The sequence below is a fragment of the Nicotiana sylvestris genome, chromosome 10 (assembly GCF_000393655.2).
Source record: "Nicotiana sylvestris chromosome 10, ASM39365v2, whole genome shotgun sequence".
Classification (NCBI taxonomy): Eukaryota; Viridiplantae; Streptophyta; class Magnoliopsida; order Solanales; family Solanaceae; genus Nicotiana; species Nicotiana sylvestris.
In genome coordinates, this window is record NC_091066.1 from 55,644,165 (window position 1) to 55,662,875 (window position 18,711).

The 18,711-nt window shown below is 38.0% G+C and overlaps 1 protein-coding gene across 1 annotated transcript; it reads left to right on the forward strand.

Annotated features, from left to right (window-relative positions):
• The first annotated feature begins 947 nt into the window (after positions 1-947).
• On the forward strand, positions 948-12,292 carry LOC138879357 (uncharacterized mitochondrial protein AtMg00810-like). The gene is made up of 4 exons (XM_070158968.1): positions 948-1,105; positions 1,358-1,928; positions 11,962-12,015; positions 12,101-12,292. Exons 1-4 carry the CDS (start codon positions 948-950, stop codon positions 12,290-12,292), a joined length of 975 nt encoding a protein of 324 aa, XP_070015069.1.
• The last annotated feature ends 6,419 nt before the right edge of the window (positions 12,293-18,711 follow it).

Sequence of the window (18,711 nt, forward strand, 5' to 3'; positions counted from 1 at the left end):
AGTTGGTTCGCTCGGTCACATGTAGTCAGGCACTGAGTGCCGTGTTACGTCCAGGCCCAGGTTCGGGGCGTGACAAATTTGAACCCAAAACCACTCCTCACGTTTTTATGGGTTATCCTTTTGGGACAAAGGGTTACAAAATGTGTTAAGCCTAGCCACTAGGAAGATTCATGTCTCTAGAGATGTAGTTTCCATGAAAGTGTCTTTTCTTTCTCTTTAAAGTCTAAGAATGTCTCCCTGTATAATAATCTCACGCCAGCCTCTTTTCCTGTTTACTCTAAGAATGGAAGTCCACACTCTAATGCTCAAAATCCTACAAGTATCACATATCTAGATGTGCCTCAATCCCCTCTATCCTCACCCACTAATGATACTACAATGCACACATCAAACTTTTAGTCTTTTCACCATTCTCTTACCCCTGCAAATTCACATGAACTTTTCAGTCCTTATTTACCAACATCTACCCAATTAGATTCACCTTCTTTAAGAAGAACCAGTAGAACCCATAAAACCCCTACATACCTTCATATTACATCTATAATCTACCTAACACATCACGTCCTGATGTTCCCTAGGATCCATCTTCTTTGAGTGCACTCTTCTCCAATTACAGTTATGTTACACCTGATGCCCTATGTTCTGAAAGTCGGCACTTAGTGACAAATGTTTGTTATGATAGTGAGCCATCTTCATATGGAGTGGAAACAGTCAGTCCTGTATGGCAAGCAGCCATGACACAGGAATTTGAGGCTCTCTATGCAAATAACACTTGGGACTTAGACCCTTTGCCAGCTGGAAAGCAGGCAATAGGCTGCAAATGAGTCTATAAGATTAAGCACAAAGCAGATGGTAGTATAGAAAGGTTTAAGGATAGATTAGTGGTAAAGGGGTATACCCAACAAGCAGGGATTGACTATACAGAGACCTTTTCCCCTATTGTCAAAATGACAATAGTTAGAGTTTCAGTCACTGTTGCTGTGAAGAAAGCTTGGGATATATTTCAGCTTGATGTAAACAATGCATTCCTCCATGGTGACCTATATGAAGAAGTGTACATGGAGGTGCCACCAGGTCTCTTAATTGATCAGATTGGTCCACAAAGGTAGTTTGTAAACTCAACAAATCACTGTATGGGCTGAAGCAAGCCAGCAGACAATGATATGCTAAGTTGACTGAAGCCCTATCATCAATAGGGTATAGACACTCTGAGAATGATTATTCACTCTTCTCCAAGAAGACTTCTTCCCACATTATTTTTGTAGTTGTCTATATTGATGATGTTATCATCAATGGTACTGATTCAGTGAAGATAGCCAATTTGAAATCATTTCTTGATAAGCAATTCAAAATCAAGGATCTGGGGAAAACTCTATTACTTCTTGGGTCTAGAGGTTCTCTACAAATCAGATGGTGTCATCATATCACAAAGGAAGTTCACCCTAGATTTGCTGAAGGAATATGATTGTTCTGTTTACAAAAGTTTGTCCTCTCCTCTTGACCCTGCTGTGAAGTTGAAAGCTGATGAGGGCACTCTTCTTCCAGATCCTACATATTATAGAAAATTAGTGGGTAAGTTGAACTTCCTCACCAACACACGACTTGATATAGCCTACAGTGTACAACTTCTCAGCCAGTTCATACAAGCACCTAGAGATACACATTTGACAGCAGCATTTCATCTCCTCATGTATCTCAAGACAGATCCCACACTTGGTATATTTTTTTCCAAAAACGATGATTGTTCCATCGCTGCCTATTGTGACTCTGATTGGGCATCATGCCCTGACTCTAGAAAGTCTGTCCCTGGCTACATTGTTTTGGTTGGAGACAGTCCCATTAGTTGGAAATCAAAGAAGCAAGAAACCATTTCCTTAGCCTCACCTGAGGCTGAGTACAAGTCCCTCAGGAAAGTGGTAGGAGAACTGGTATGGTTGAACAAGTTATTTGAAGAGTTTACTATTCCACAATCCAGCCCCATTACTGTCTTTTGTGACAACCAATCTGCTATCCACATTGCTCACAATCCTATTTTTCATGAACGGACAAAACACATTGAGGTTGACTATCACTTTATACGGAACAAACTTTAGGAATGGTTGATTTCTCTTCACCATGTGGCCACCACTGACCAATTAGCTGACATCCTCACCTAGGCACTCACAGGGGTCAAACATCATGTTGTGCTCGGCAAGTTGGCTGTGAGATCCTCCCATCCAACTTGGGGGGGGGGGGTATTGAAATATGTTTAGTTAGTTTTAGTTATTGTTAGATATTGGCTAGGTAGCTACTGTTATTAGCTCTTAGTTAGCTAAGTTGATTGTATTAGCTTGTATTAACTGTCTTTTATTTTTACCACGTGTACATACATATACATGTTGTAACAATGGAAATGAGATGAGAGTCATTTTCACATTTTCACTTCATCTGCTCTCCTCCCAAATATTTTCTTCTCTCTTTGGAATATTCCAGAACCTCCATTGAAGCTCCTGTACGAGCTTCTTCCTAGCTCAAAGTAACAATCTCGATAAAATCATTATAAGGGAAATTGTTCTCCACCAAGTATTTTCCGTTGTCAAATTTAAAATCTGAAATCTCTGATTAAAGATAAGAATGTCCTATTTATCCACATAGTTACCTAGATTATTATTAAAGGCACTTCTCGTTTTCCTTTTTCATGATTAGTACCATTAGTGCTTGTTTGAGAGTAGATTAACACCACTATATATAATGTCCAAGTAATAACCTAACTAGGAAATGCACCGAGAATTTGAAGAACAAACGTGTCACTGTGCTAGCACCAAATGGAACTTAGTTTATGGAACAATCAATAGTGAGGTGATGAGTAGTTCGGTTCATGATTTTTCACCCAAAACTTCCACTTTAAATTGTTTGTTAGATGATGTCTTTTTCACTCACACGTGGTAGAATCAGTTTATTTTACAATCCAACACCAGCTAGTAGAATATCATTTTTTTGTGGACAAAAGCAACAAGAAAGATAATAAGTAATGGCATTATACTAAAACTTATAGCTGCCAACATCAAGCTCATAACTTACATTTGAAAACCACTAATACATAACTACACAAGGAAAAAAATACCAAATCTAACAAAACTAGCATTTCAACAACTTTAAGGCAGGCATTACAAACCAGAAAAACCTCATTTGGATATTCACATGATGGATTAATGTGTCCTCTCGTGGGATTGAATGGCCTTCATGTTTGAGAAATAAAGGGTAATTTTTGGTGTATCATATGAATTAGAATGTCACGATCCAAATCTCCCTCCGTAAGACGTTGTGGCGGCACCTAGTTTCTACGTCTAAGTAAGCCTAACAAATTGCGGAATAATAAAAATAAAAACAGAATTGAATAACAAGACTGCAACAAATAACTATAAAACGATAAAATATCTTCACACAGTTCCAACTACGGTTAAAAATCCTAGAACTTACGCTTCCATTTTAGGGACTAAGTGTCCCAAATCACTCCGAAACCACGAACAAAGCCTCCCGGCAAGTCACATAAGCAGAAAAAAAATACGGGGGAAAGCAATAAATAGGGGATCGGGGTAATACTCTCAAAACGACCGGCCGTATCGTTACAAAGAAAGAGCTTTCTTTTTTATTTTATAAGGAATTATCCTTTAGTGTCTTGTAAAGAGAGAGAAAAAATGAGTAGTCTCATGCATATGATAAATGAGGCGGAAGGCAAAAGTGGTGGATTTGTGTATTAACACTACGGGAATATGCTAATACCAGTGAAATATCCTAAAAGACAGTGTTATTAACATGCCTCAAGCTAGTAGAGAATTTTCATGATTATCTTACAACACTTCATAGACCATTTATTGCTTTAATTCGCTCTAGCCATTTTTCAAGTTCAACGAAATTGCATCAGGCCCGTACTTGCATAAACCACTGTTTTAAGTACAGTTGCCCGTCCCTGGTGCACTTGATTCTTACCAATGAACTTGGCAATACAAATGTTGGTATTTTAGAAAAGGAAAAAGTACAAAAGAGAACAGCAAGAAAAGCAATTGAAATGGTCCCAAAGATATATGGAGTAACATGTACTGGCAAATTTATTTGCTTCAATTTTTTGCAGGTAAGTTCATTAATCATCGTACTGTCAGCTCATGATTGGCTTTGCAGTATTAAAATGGATCTTTCTGAATTTACGTTGTGTGCACTAATGTACAGTGAATTTTCACACTATCTTATTAAACTTACCTATAATAACATGTAACTATCCGCATAATTAATTACTTCTTATGCCCAGTTAAATTGCACTAATTAATATAAATATTTTTACACCTTCAGTATATATTACTTAAAACTCTTTTGAGGGTGCGGGGATGGGAGGTGAGGTTGCAAAAACTTTTATTGAAGTGTAAGGGCTGAACTATATACAATCTGGAAGGAAATGACAAAAATAGTCTCTTATGTTTGTGGTTAAGTTCAAAATATTTCTTTAAGTACGTACTTAGCAGTTTTGGTCCTTCGGTTAACACCTTTGGTTTTCGTCAAATAGTTAACGAAATCTGTGTTAGATTTGAAGAGAACCGTCAAGAAGAAAGATTAAACCTTAAACATTAGCAAAATCTCATCAAATCCCAAAAATACAACACAAAAAACTATCCTACACACTCAAAAGATATAAAACATCGTAGAAATTACAGCTCAAAATTTGCACAAGACTCTAGAAATAGATTAAAAAAAAGCATAAACTATAAAAATTATACCTCTAAATGTGAGTTCCCAGTAATTTTCTTTTTCATTCACAGTTTTTATTAAATCTAACTGACATTGTACGTTAAATATTGAAACCAAAAGTGTTAATTTTAACAAACTTAAAAACTGTTCAGTGTGCATACTCAATGGATTACATTTATATCTCTAAATGTGGATTACCTTTAAGTGCATACCTACCCTTAAAACATAAGGGATTTTTGTCATTTTCTCTACAACCTGGAATGAAGTTTTTGTCCAATGGGCTTCTGGACGCATGCCTTTATCTCCAAAACAGGAATTTTTACCTAGTTATACTATAATAGAAACATATTTACTATCTTTATTTAGGTTCCATATTAATTACTTTGTATACCTATATTTACTAGTTTTATACAAAATCATAAAAAGGAAAAAATGAAACATACCTTAAATACAGCGTATCAGTTACAAATAATCCCATACATTTAAGATTCTTCTCTTTCTTTAACAATTACCCATATTTGTACTTACCCATCCTAAGAATTCTCCCACTGATACCCAAAATCTTTCTAACTCAAAAATCTCGCTTACTCACTCCTCTTCCAAAGCTTTTGATATCCGATTTCTCTCTTTCAATCTTCCACTGTTATAATCCCAAAATTGCATATTCTTTCCTCTTCCAAAGCTTTTGATATCCGATTTCTCTCTTGTTTTCTTATTTTCTAAAATCTTTATTGTATGTCACTTGTATATGATATATCAATACCCAAAACAATAAGTGAGATTTCCTATTAGAGGCCTCAAGAGAGTTATTTTCTGGGATCCCCTTCTTCCAACAAAACGGGGAGAAATTCAAAAATAGCCAGATTTACAACTGGTCATTCAAAAATAGCCCAATTTTAAAAGTAATCGAAATTTAGCCACTTTTCATGTAAAGATAATTCTGAGCGAAAACACTGTTCAAAGCTCGGAAAATACGTCAATATATTATACTGGAGTTTATGCTGGAACTCCAGCATATTATACTGGAGTTCCAGGATAAGTATGCTGGAACTCCAGCATAATATGATGGAGTTCCAGCATAAGTACACTAGAACTCCAACATAATATACTGGAGTTCCAGCAAGTATAATTGTCTAGTATAATATACTGGAGTTTGGAGCACCGGTGCTCCAGTCTCCCGTATATTATACTGGAGTCAGCAAAGTATACCAGTCCAGCATAATATGCTGGAGTTCATACACAGGTGCACCGAACTCCAGTATATTATGCTGGACCGATGTCTGTTGCAACAAAATAGTGACTATTTTTCATTGACTTCATAAACGCTGGCTATTTTTGAATGACCAATCCAAAAACTGGCTATACCGTGCTATATTTACAACAAAACGTTATACGAACTCGGCCCAAAAGATTGGAAATACTCATGCTATAATGTGGTTGCTCCTTGAGTATTTGAAAGTAGACTTATAATAACAAAAGTTTGTAACTGTTTCAGAAGAAATGAAATGAAAGATGCAACAGAGTTAGGACAATCATATCTAAATATTACAGGTTGATAATTAAACATTTTGAAACTTCGCGATATTTCCAAAATCTTGACGTTATTTCATGCAATATTTGTTACGACCCGAAATTCCCACCGTCGAAACCGTGATGGCGCCTAACATTTTACTTGCTAGGCAAGCCAACGTTAGAACAATTTACTTCTGTTAACAGTTTAAATGATAACCTTAATAAAGAACTGAAATAACTGAAATATTCTAAGTGTAAATGCAGAAGCTAAACTAGCCAAACATCTATTACAAATCTCTGAACCTGGTGTCACAAGTGCACGGGCTTCTAGAATAATACATATAAGGGTCTGAAATAAATACAAGTTGTTTGACTGAAAATATACATCTAAATAGAAAGAAGATGGGGACTCTAGGAGCTGCGGGGGCTAAACAGTCGTACCTCAAGTCTCCGTAATTGACAATTAGAAGGTACAAGTAAGTCAACTTAAACAAATAACAGGGAGTCATGAAACTATGGAAGAACTAACATCGTGAACAGGAGAAGATATTGAACAACAAGTAGCAATTAAACATGAAAAACATATAGAGCATGTAACAGTTAAGACAGGAAAGGAAGTAATTAAGGAAAACCAGTAAATCAGGGAAAACAAATAATTCGGCGGCGTATAAGCACTCGTCACCTCGTATATACACCGCTCACATGAGAATCACATAACACATTGTCCGATGGTTCCTAATTCCCTCAAGTCAGGGTTAGACACAACACTTACTTCGCTCTGCAGTCAATTCAAAGCTCTACCAGGGCCTTTTCCCTTGAATTCACCTCCAAACCACTCGTATCTAGCCACAATTAATTCATTAACATCAAATATTGCTAAATGAATCAATTATAATGCATAAATTAAGATTTCCCAAACTTTCTCCCAAAAAGTCAAAAATCGACCCTGGTCCCGCTTGGTCAAAACCCAAGGTTCGCACCAAAATCGATTTATCCATACCCTCAAGCCCGATTATGTAATTTGTTTCGAAATCCGATCTCAATTCGTGGTCTAAATTCCAATTATATAAAAATCCCTAATTCTACCCCAACCCCCAATTTCCACCATGAAAATCCTAGATTTTAGGTTAAAAACTCATGAAATGTAATGGGTAATTCAAAGAAAGAAGGTTAGAATCACTTACCAACAAATTGGGAAGAAATATCATAGAAAATCACCTCTAAGTCTTCTGGTTTTGAAATTTTGAAAGAATGGCAAAAAATCCCGTAATGGGACTGTTTTATCACTGGGCGTCGGTGTTCATCGCGTTCGCGTGAACACTGACGCATTCACAAAGAGCTGCACCTGTTAGGATTACACGATCACACGATCGTGAATCCCTCATTGCGTTCGCAAAGGCTACGTCCCGTGGCCTTAGCGTTCGCGAGCCCGTGATCGCGTTCGCGGTGAAGGGATGTCTGACCACTCCCTCAGGTCCCTAATGCTACGTGTTCGCGTTGAGCTGGTTGCGTTCGCGAAGGGTAAGGCCCCCATTGCTCCGCGTTCGCGACCCAGGCTTCACGTTCGCGAAGAAAAAAACTTTCCCTGGTCCAGTTCACTCTTCGCGTTCGCGAGAGTACCTTTGCGAACGCAAAGAAGAACACACCAGATATCAGCTGAAGCACAAAAAACTAGATTTTCTAAGTTCAAATCATCCCGTAGCCTATCCGAAACTCAACCGAGCCTTCGGGGCTCTAAACCAAACATGCACACAAGGCCTAAAACATGATACGAACTTTCTCGCGTGATTCAACGCCAAAATAACACATAGAACTATGAATTGAACACCAAATCAAATGAAATTTTCAAGAAAGCTTTAAAACTTCTATTTTCACAACCAGACGTCCGAATCACGTCAAACTACTCTCATTTCTCACCAAATTTCTCAGACAAGTTATAAGTATTATAATGGACCTATACTGGGCTCTGAAACCAGAATACGGATCTGGTATCAACAAGGTCAAACATCAGTCTATTCTTAAAATCATTTAACTTTCAAACTTTCAATTTTCAACAAAAATTCATATCTCGAGCTAGGAACTTCGGAATTCGATTTCGGGCATACGCCGAGGTCCCAAATTGTGATACGGACCCACCGAAAGTGTCGAAACACAGATCCGTGTCAATTTGCTCAAAACATTGACCAAACTCAACTCAATTTAACTTTTAAGGCAAAAATACTTATTTTTATCAGTTTTTAACATATAAGTCTTTCGGACAAAATACTAGGACAGTGCACGCAAATCGAAGAAGGCTAAAATAAAATATTTAAGGCTTCGGAATGCAGAATTTAGTTCTAAAATATGAGATGACCTATCGAGTCATCATAATATTGTGGAGGCCTTGCCAATTCCAGGGAACTTTCATTAGAATTTAGAACTATTCCTCGGTACTAACGTATTCTTTTTAACGAATATAGACATTAATAATGTAAAAGTTCTATATTATAAGTATGAATTTTATCAATTATAACAAGATAAATGTTATAGATCAGACGAAATAAAAAAATCTGCATGGTCTGTTCAAGATTGAAGTTAGATTAGTTGCAAACGTTTCAAGTCTTGTCCTAGTACAATGGGATGGTTGAAGATGAAAGATTCTGATAGATGACCAACACAAGGGCCAATAGAGAACCTCATAAGTCAAAGATTATTTTAATAAGGCTCCGTTGTGAAACCAACAGAACAAAAAATAGGTTTGAATGCGAAATGGAAGAGATCAATTTTTTCGGGCGAAATTAAAGCAAAAGGAGGTGGCCGACAAATTAAGCTGATCTACGTCGTTAATGGCACGGTAGGCAAGGCGAGGTCCCTTTTCTGTGGAAACAAGTAAACTGAAAGAAAAAGAACTACTGTAGAATGAAGATAACACGCCGACAACAGGGCGGCAGCATTTCGTTTAGTAATTTTTGAGAAAGCCTTGACGTAAAGTTGTCGTCATGTGATCAGGATATTACAAGTTTGAGCCGTGAAAATAGTTTCTTTCAAAAATACAGGATAAGACTGCGTATAATAGACCCTTATGGTCCGGTCTTTCCCCTGACCCAGCGCATAGCAGAAGTTTAGTGCACCGAAATACCCTTTATTTTTGCTATTTTCATCTGTTATGAGCTAAATTTTATCATGTTAATCTTTATAAATATCTCCACTCATATCAGCTTCTAATATAAGACTTGTTTGCATGCCATATATACCTAACAAATAATTAATTTTCTATGACGATAAACTTTTTATGAAAAACATTTTACGTCATGCCATTGCACCACGCAAAAATTGTTGAAAAAGAGAAGACGTGGTTTATAGAAGGACAGTGTAAATTAAATCGTAAACAACTTCATTTACTGCGTAATCACTGATCAACATCATCATCTTATTCTTTTTCCCGTTCAGGCGTGCAGCAGTATTCAAACTTTGATATATCTACAGGAAATTGCTAAGAACTTACCATAATAATATACGTCAAGAAAACTCTTGTCTCAGCTGACATACAAAAGTAAGTCATGAAATAGGTAAAGATAATTAATCTTCTGGCTATTAAAATAACAATAAATATCGAACAAACCCATACGGCCTATTTAATATACTTGTTGTTTGTAACCTAGAAGGAAGTTTCATGGGGAGCTTTTGGCCACACTTCACCAGAATGACAACAGCCTAGCAAAAGTACACCTAGTGTACGGTGAATATGTCTCATTATTATTCCCATCCGTACAAAAATATATGCTGCTAGTAGTTGAACTGCATAACAACAAAGCTGGCATGAGATCTCAAAAGTGATCTGCCCAGTAGTTTATACAAATTATATTTGGTGTATGAACATGATCTATCCTTTTTTCTTTTTTTGGTAAAAAAAAAACATATTATAAATAAATAAACTGCATCCTTACAACTTAAGGGGTTCTAGTTCCTATAACGTATGCTAAATAAGCTTTATATGGATACGCGGGAAGAATAGATACCCCGTTCTGCTCTCTGTATTAAACAGCTTTCTCGTCGTGCTCTCTATAGCTAATCGATCAGCTACCCATTTTACTCCATGTAATTATATTTGAGCTTAGGGATGCCAGGCAACTTCATCAAGTACCTGCATTCATTTAAAATAGAAAAGTAAATAGCAATATCATTATTTATAAAATTAATTATCTCCGTGTTCTAAATCCCTTATACATTGTATTTATAGGTAAACGAGTGGCCAATGAATCAAGATAATAAGACGTTTTCTCTCATGTTCTTTTTCCTGGATTATCCCTTTCTTTTTTACTTCTTTATGGATCCTCTGTCGCTCATTTCATAGATGCTCTTTTTTTTTTTTTTCATGTCCCATGAATTATCTGATTATACTTTTTATATATAAGATCATTAGTATTATTTTTGAGAAAAAATTCTATGTTTTTTTTTTAATTCTAGAGTCTAATTGGGAATTAGTGTTTAAGAGCAGATAGATTGATCATTATTTGAAAGCTATCCCTGTTAGAAACTTTATTCTATGTTTGGTTCTCGTGACATCTGAAGAAACATATATAACATTCAATAAGTAGAACGTATACATCAGGTCTTCTCATTTAATTAGTTCCACAGATCTAGCAAAAGTTTAACTTATTAAGAAGTGAAATACCAAAAAAAATAAAATAATAATAAGCATAAAAATGGGTAATCACATGCGTTAATAACTAAAAACTGGTTAAAATTGCGAATGTACAAATTGTTAATGGAAGGATTAAAAGTACACATTGTATTAATTGACTGTTAAATGTGTGCTTAGTTGAATCAAAGTAAGAAATTATGTATAACGGACCATAATTGTAATATGTCTTGTTAGAAACAATCGAATAGTAGTATACTATTGTACTAAATTTCCGATTCTCATTCGTCAGCAAGATTAGCATTGCCTTTAACTTTAGCCCTGTAAATTTGGTAAGAAATCAAAACTGAAAATGTAGAACAATTGGAAAGTTGATATATTCTCTTTTTCGAAAGAAGGCTTGTATTAAAACTCACCATTCACAATATCCTTATTGAAAGATCATTACATAATTACATACGGTCAAATTCGGGCTTGCCCTTTCTATGCGACAGATCGAGACTGGAGCGCGATAAACCAAAGATCAGCCTCGTATTATATCAAACTATGGTGAAAAGTTAGGTTGCCGAGCTCGAGACCCTGAGACCGATTAAGATTGAGGCCGACCGAAACCGACATCGACCAAGATCGAGACCGAATAAGATGGAGATCGAGGGAAGCTTACTGAGTTGAATAATGGAAAGACAAAATATCCGCAATCAGGAGAGGATCACGACATGAATCCCGGCACTTATCAAGAAGAGGCCGATTAATTAGCCAATCATGAGATTTCTTACTGTATTTAGAATTGTATCAAGAGTAGGATTCCCCTACTATATAAAGGGGATTTGATCATTTGTAAACATCATCATATTCATGCAATACAAAGCAATATACTACCTTTCTCTTAAGCTCAATACTCTGTTACTTTGTTCATATTTTCCTGTGAAATACTCGTTTGGCTCGAGGGCGACCTAGCTCGAGAGCCTAAGCTATACATTTCCTTTGATTTGCTTTTATTTCTATTTGAAGTTAATTTCAATATCAATTTACGTATCTTCTTATTTTGTGCCAAGTTATATCATGTATCTTTAAAACTGTGTATAAATTCAATTGCTATTCGATTTTAGGGTAAACAGTTGTTTGGCACCCACCGTGGAGCTAAGGATAATAGTGATTACCTGGTACAAACTTCTGTAACACACATTATTTTACATTTGTTCTTTGAAGTATCTTTGATTACAGTATTAAAAAATGTCAAACTCCCAGTCAGCACCTCAACACATTGACAATGATCTCGGCCACCACGGCGAAAATGAGAACATTGCACCAGGAAACATTGTACCCCCTGCTGGCCTCGATGGAATTCCGGATGTATATGCAATTGACGTCAGTTCACATGTAGCCATCAATGGAAATTTGGTTGTCAATCCCGAAAGCAACATCCGTGGGGATGCCTGATCAACTACTCAGAGCGCACGTGGTGGTGAAGATGGCAGGATCAGCTTGCGGGTGATCTTCGAAATGTTGCAGGCTCAGTAGGAGGCAATAGCCCAACTCCAAAGTCATAACCACACACCGAGCAGGGTAGAACCCGAGCCATCCCAGGAAATCATACACAGGGTCGAATCGACTTCAAAGAGGTCGAATGAAAAGGAATCGAAGACCAACCCTGCTATTATAAATATGCTCGAAGAATTGACAAAGGGAAAAGAAGATCGAGAAAAATGAAAATAAGGTGGAAACCTATAATTCCAGGGTCGACCAGATCCCGGGAGAACTACAAATATTGAAAGGACTAGATTCCAAAAAGTTTTTGCAAAAACCTTTCCCATGAGTGCATCTCTGAAGCTTATCCCTACGAAGTTTTGTATGCCTGAGATTCCTAAATATAATGGGACGACTGATCTAAACGAACACGATACCTCCTATACATGTGCTATCAAAGGAAATGACTTGGAAGATGACGCAATCAAATTCATCTTGCTGAAGAAATTCGGGGAGACTCTATTGAAGGGTGCTATGATATGGTATCACAATTTACCGACTAATTCTATTGACTCATTTGCATACTTGCATATTCTTTTGTAAAGGCACACGCATGAGCCATTAAGGTCGCAACAAGGAAGTCTGACCTTTTCAAGGTAAGGTAGAAAGACAATGAGATGCTCAGAGAATTCGTATCTCGATTCCAAATGGAACGAATGGATTTGCCACCGGTCATCGATGATTGGGATGTTCAAGCTTTCACTCAAGGTTTCAACGTTCGAAGTTCAATGGCTTCACAACAGTTGAAGCAGAATTTAATCGAATACCCAGTTGTCACTTGAGCCGATGTGCACAATCGATACCGGTCGAAGATTAGGGTTGAGGATGATCAATTGGGGGCTGCTTTTGAGTCTGTTTAATCAGGACTGTAGATAGAATCAAGAGGGATACCGACCGAGAACCAAGGTCAAATAGAGATCGATATCAACCTTATAATGGAGACCGTAGATGTAGCGGATTTGGCCAAAATTCTACGCGAAATGAGAGGAGAAATGATCGAGGTCAAAGTTCACGGGGACTTATGAGTAAAAATGACTTCGATAGATCTATCGGTCCCAAAGAAGCACCATGATTGTTGGAGTACAACTTTAATGTGGACTCAGCTGCCATCGTATTGTCCATTGGATGCATCAAAAATACCAAGTGGCCTCGACCTACAAACTGACCCAGCACAAAGGGATCCCAACCAAATATGCAATATCAGGGCACACATGGCTACAAGACGGAGGATTGTCGGCAAGTACGGGAGGAAGTATCCCCTTTGTTCAATGACGGTCTCTTCGAGAATTTCTACGTGACCGAGCTAAGAACCACTTCAGAAACAGGGATTCCAACAAACAAAATGGACAAGACAAACCCAATCACATCATCCATATGATCATCGGAAGGGTCAATATTCCCAAAGGTCCGATGATGAAACGCACGAAGGTGTCAATCACGAGAGAAAAATGGACTTGGGATTACTTAACAGAAGGGACTCTATATTTCAACGACGAGGACGCAGAAGGAATCATGTAACCTCATAATGACACACTGGTAATCTCTATACTTATGAATAAAACTATAGTTAAACGTGTGCTAATTGATCCAGGTAGCTCAGCCAACATCATATGATCAAGGATCATAGAACAAATCGACCTGCAAGACCAGATCGTACCAGTAGCCCGAGTGCCGAATGGGTTCAACATGGCTAGAAAAACTACTAAGGGAGAAATAACGCTGCCAGTAAACATTGCCAGTACCATCCAAGAAGTTGTGGATATCGACCGCCTCCTGAGGTCCCTCGCAAGGGTGGCCTTCTAACATATTGGCCTCACTAAGATTGGACCTGCCCGGTGAAACAAAAAAGGATACCCTAGTCCGAGATCAAACGTGCCTTCATCAAGGACAAGGTAACTAAGCTCCTTAAAATAGGGTCCATCTGGGAGGTCAAATACCCGGAATGGTTAGCAAACGTAGTCGTGGTTCCTAAGAAAGGGAACAAACTAAGAATGTGTGTGGATTATAGAAACCTAAATAAAGCATGCCCCAAAGATTCCTTCCCTCTACCTAAGATCGATTGCATAATCGACGCCACGGCCGGCCATGAGACTCTAAGTTTTCTCGATGCCTATTTTGGGTACAACCAAATACAGATGAACCAGGGCGACCAAGAAAAACTTCTTTCATCACTAAATATGGCATGTACTATTATAACATAATGCCATTCAAATTAAAAAATACCGATGCTACTTACCAACGGTTAGTAAACCAAATGTTCGAAGAACAAATAGGAAAAATCATGAAAGTTTATATTGATGATATGCTCGTTAAGTTCCTGTGACCAGAGGACCATTTAAAGCATTTGTAGGAAACCTTCAGTATATTGAAAAAGTACAAAATGAAGCTGAATCCAAAAAAATATGAATTCGTGGTCGGGTACAGCAAGTTTCTCGGATTTATGGTGTGCAATCGAGGAATTGAGATCAACCCCGATAAGATCAAAGCTATCAAGAATATCACGATAGTGGATAATTTGAAGGCTGTACAAAGGCTAGTCTGGGGAATTGCAACCTTGGGTCGATTCATCTCGTGGTCGTCCGATAGAAGTCATCGATTTTTCACGTTACTGAAAAAGAAGAACAACTTCACGTGGATCCCAGAATGTCAATGAGCTTTAGAGGAACTTAAGCGATACTTATCGAGCCCATCTTTGCTTCATATGCCGAGGGCGGACAAACGACTGTACTTGTACTTAGCAGTATCAAAAGTAATGGTAAGTGGAGTCCTGGTCCGAGAAGAACAAGGTATACAATATCCGATTTATTATGTTAGTATGACCTTAGGTGAGGCCGAAACTAGATACCCTCACATAGAAAAACTGGCACTCGCCTTGCTAAGTGCCTCTAGGAAACTAAAACCATATTTTCAGTGCCATCCTATATTGTTGTGACAACCTACCCTTTATGAAACATAATGCATAAACCCAACTCTTGGGACGATTGGCCAAATGGGCCATCGAAATCATCAGGTACAATATCGAATATCAACCCCCGACGACGATTAAATCCCAAATTTTGGCAGACTTTGTAACCGACTTGACACCGGCCCTAATACCCAAAGTCGAGAAGGAGTTGTTGGTAAACTCGGAAACATCTTCAGGAATTTGGACCCTCTTTACGTATGGTGCCTCGAACGTAAAAGGGTCCGGAATTGGCATCGTACTAAAGCCTCCCATAATTAATACAATTAGACAATCTATTAGAACTGTAAAGTTGACTAGCAATGAAGCCGAGTATGAGGCCATGATTGCAGGTCTCGAACTAGCCAAAGGCTTGGGAGCGGAGGTGATTGAGGCTAAATGTGACTCCCTTCTGGTTGTAAACCAAGTAAATGGAACATTTGAGGTCATGGAGAACGAATGCAAAGGTACTTGGACAAGATACACGTAACGTTGCATCATTTCAAAGAATGGACTTTGCAGCACGTGCCCCAAGATCAAAACACCGAAGTCGATGCCCTGACAAACTTAGGGTTGATAGGTTTTAAATGTCCTTGCCTTATATTTTGATGATCTAACAAACTTACTGTTAAGAACCAGATAGGGAACTTGACCTACTTGGACTATACTGCAAGTTTAACGGATTCCAGCTAAAGGTGAACTGTTATTGCTTCAGGAGATAGGAAACCAAACAAGGACCTGATACCTTTGTGGTTTCCGTACAGCAGTACAAAGTCAATTGGACACAGCTGGAAGCGACGTGACTGCCTGTACTGTTTCTGCATGCACTGCACTGTTTCCAGTATCCACTTATTCCTTGACCAACTAAAGTGCTTACATCATTTCAAGTGATGTCATCAAGGTGTATCAACAATGAGTTTATACAAAACATCACTTGAACATTTCTATTTCTTATTCAAGCCTTATGAAGAAATAGAGAAATCAATCCTCACGAGCTTGAAGAACAAAGTTAAACGCTACTACAGACCAATTCCTAAAGTTAGTATGTTGTTGTCCTTAGTTGAGTTGTAACTTTGTGAATGTTCTTATTGTATCTCCTAATATTCTTATTTAGAAGCGTTGATTAGGAATCCTCTTGTAAAATCCATAAACTCTCTGAGTATATGTTGTGACTAGGTTTAGTCATAAGTTAAAGTCTTTGTCACTAGAGAGTGACAAAGTGACTTGTGGTGAGAATATCATAAGTTAGTCAAAGTCTTTGTAACTAGAGAGTCACAAAGTGGCTTGTGGTGAGAGTGCCACAAGTTAGTTGAGTTGAATCTTTTGTAATAGAGTTATTACAAAGTGGCTTGTAATAGGTGTTTACAAGTTAGTGAAGTTGAAAGCCTACAAGGTGTAGGTCGTGGTTTTTGTCCCCTTGAGTTGGGATTTTTCCACGTAAAAATCTTGTGTCTCACTTACTTACAGTTTTACTAGTATTCTCAGCATAACCTCATAGAGGACCCTTCACTCTACTGTTTGGTGGACTCAAACAAACTAACAAGGGTCATCGGTCAAAGACAAGGAGCTCAACTCGAGGTGGTCGTACAACTTATGAGGTCGGTGGTAGAAGAAGGTCACGCCGAAATAAACTCCACAAGCTTGACTTATGATTGGAGAAATAAGTACATAGAATATTTGAAGACCGAAAATCTTCCCTCAGATCCAAAGGAATCAAGGGCCCTGCGCATAAAGGTAGCCTGATTTAGCTTGTCAAAAGATAGAATCTTACTCAGGAGTACGTTCGACGGTTCACTAGCAATGAGTCTAGGACCGGGAGATACCGAGTATATTTTGAGGGAAGTCCACAAAGGCAGATGCGGGAACCACTCAAGCATCAAATCACTGGTTAGAAAGGTAATAAAAGCTGGCTATTACTGGGTTGATATGGAAAAAGATGCGAAGGAGTTTGTGCAAAAATATGATAAATGTCAAAGACATGCTCCGATGATTCATCAACCCGGGGAGCTGCTATATTCGGTTTTATCGCCATGGCTATTCATGAAGTGGGGAATGGATATCGTCGACCCTCTTCCATCAGCACCAGGTAAGGCTCAATTTGTTTTATTTATGAATGACTATTTCTCTAAGTGGGTTGAAGCATAGGCCTACCAGAAGATCAAGGAGAAGGAAGTCATTGACTTCATTTGGGACCACATCATATATCGATTCGAATTACCATCCGAAATTGCATGTGACAACGGAAAACAGTTTATCGGCAACAAGGTGACAAAATTTCTCGAAGACCATAAGATCAAAAGGATCTTATCAACAACTTATCACCCTAGTGAGAATTGGCAAGCCGAATCGACCAACAAAACCATAATTCAAAACATCAAGAAAAGGTTGACCGGTGCCAAGGGAAATGGAGAGAAGTTTTGCCCAAAGTCTTTTGGGCATATCGCACAACTTCGAAGTCAAGTACTGGGGCCACCCCATTCTCTTTGGTTTACGGGCCCGAAGCTTTAATACCAGTCGAAGTCGAGGAGCCGAGTATCAGATTCCAATATGCGACGAAGGAATCGAATGACGAAGCCATGAATACAAGCTTGGAGCTATTAGATGAATGACATGAAGCTGCCTTTGTCCGATTTGCTGCCCAGAAGAAACGGATCGAAAGGTATTACAATCAAAAGGCCAACCTCCGATAGTTTAACATTGGGGACTTACTACTGAGGAAGGTCACGTTAAGTACCCGAAATTAGGGGTGAGCATTCGGTATTTCGGTTCGGTATTTAAGAATTTCGATTCGGCATTTCGGTATTCGATTTATCAATTGTACATACCAAATACTGTACCAAATTATTTCGGTATGGTTCGGTATTTATTATTTTGGTTCGGTACGGTTTCGGTTTAAGCATAGTGTTAGTGCTTGTTGATCTTTTTTGTCACCATATAAATAACTAGTTTACCACCTCTGCAAAGCCACATTATCACACACACACATATATATGTATATATATATATACCCACACATTAGTTAAAACCATAATCATTTTCTCGTAAAAAACGAAAAAGAAACAAAAAAAAGTGTAAGAAGAAACAGAAACAGAATTACGGAAAAAGATCCGAGCTCTAGTTCAATTGAAATTAATGGCATTTTCCATGAATTATTTTGCTGGAGATACTTCTCATTTGCATACTAGAGAAATTTACAAGTTTTTGGAGTTATAGAAGAAAGACTCAATTTAGCAGGGTATGTTCCTGACTTGTCACAAGCATCAATGGTTGATGAACTTGATAATGGGAAGAGACGGTCGCTTAAACTGCACAGTGAGAGACTTGCCATTGCTTATGGACTTTTGAAACTGAAACCGAGAACTCCTATACGCATTTTCAAGAATTTGCGAAT

What these genes read in the sequence shown, in the direction of transcription:
- LOC138879357 (XM_070158968.1), top strand. Translation starts at nt 948, where the DNA reads ATGACAATAGTTAGAGTTTCAGTCACTGTTGCTGTGAAGAAAGCTTGG. An exon ending in GGAAAGTGGTAGGAGAACTG is followed by an intron (nt 1,929 to 11,961) that starts GTATGGTTGAAC and finishes ATTCGATTTTAG; the next exon opens with GGTAAACAGTTGTTTGGCAC. An exon ending in AGGATAATAGTGATTACCTG is followed by an intron (nt 12,016 to 12,100) that starts GTACAAACTTCT and finishes TCAAACTCCCAG; the next exon opens with TCAGCACCTCAACACATTGA.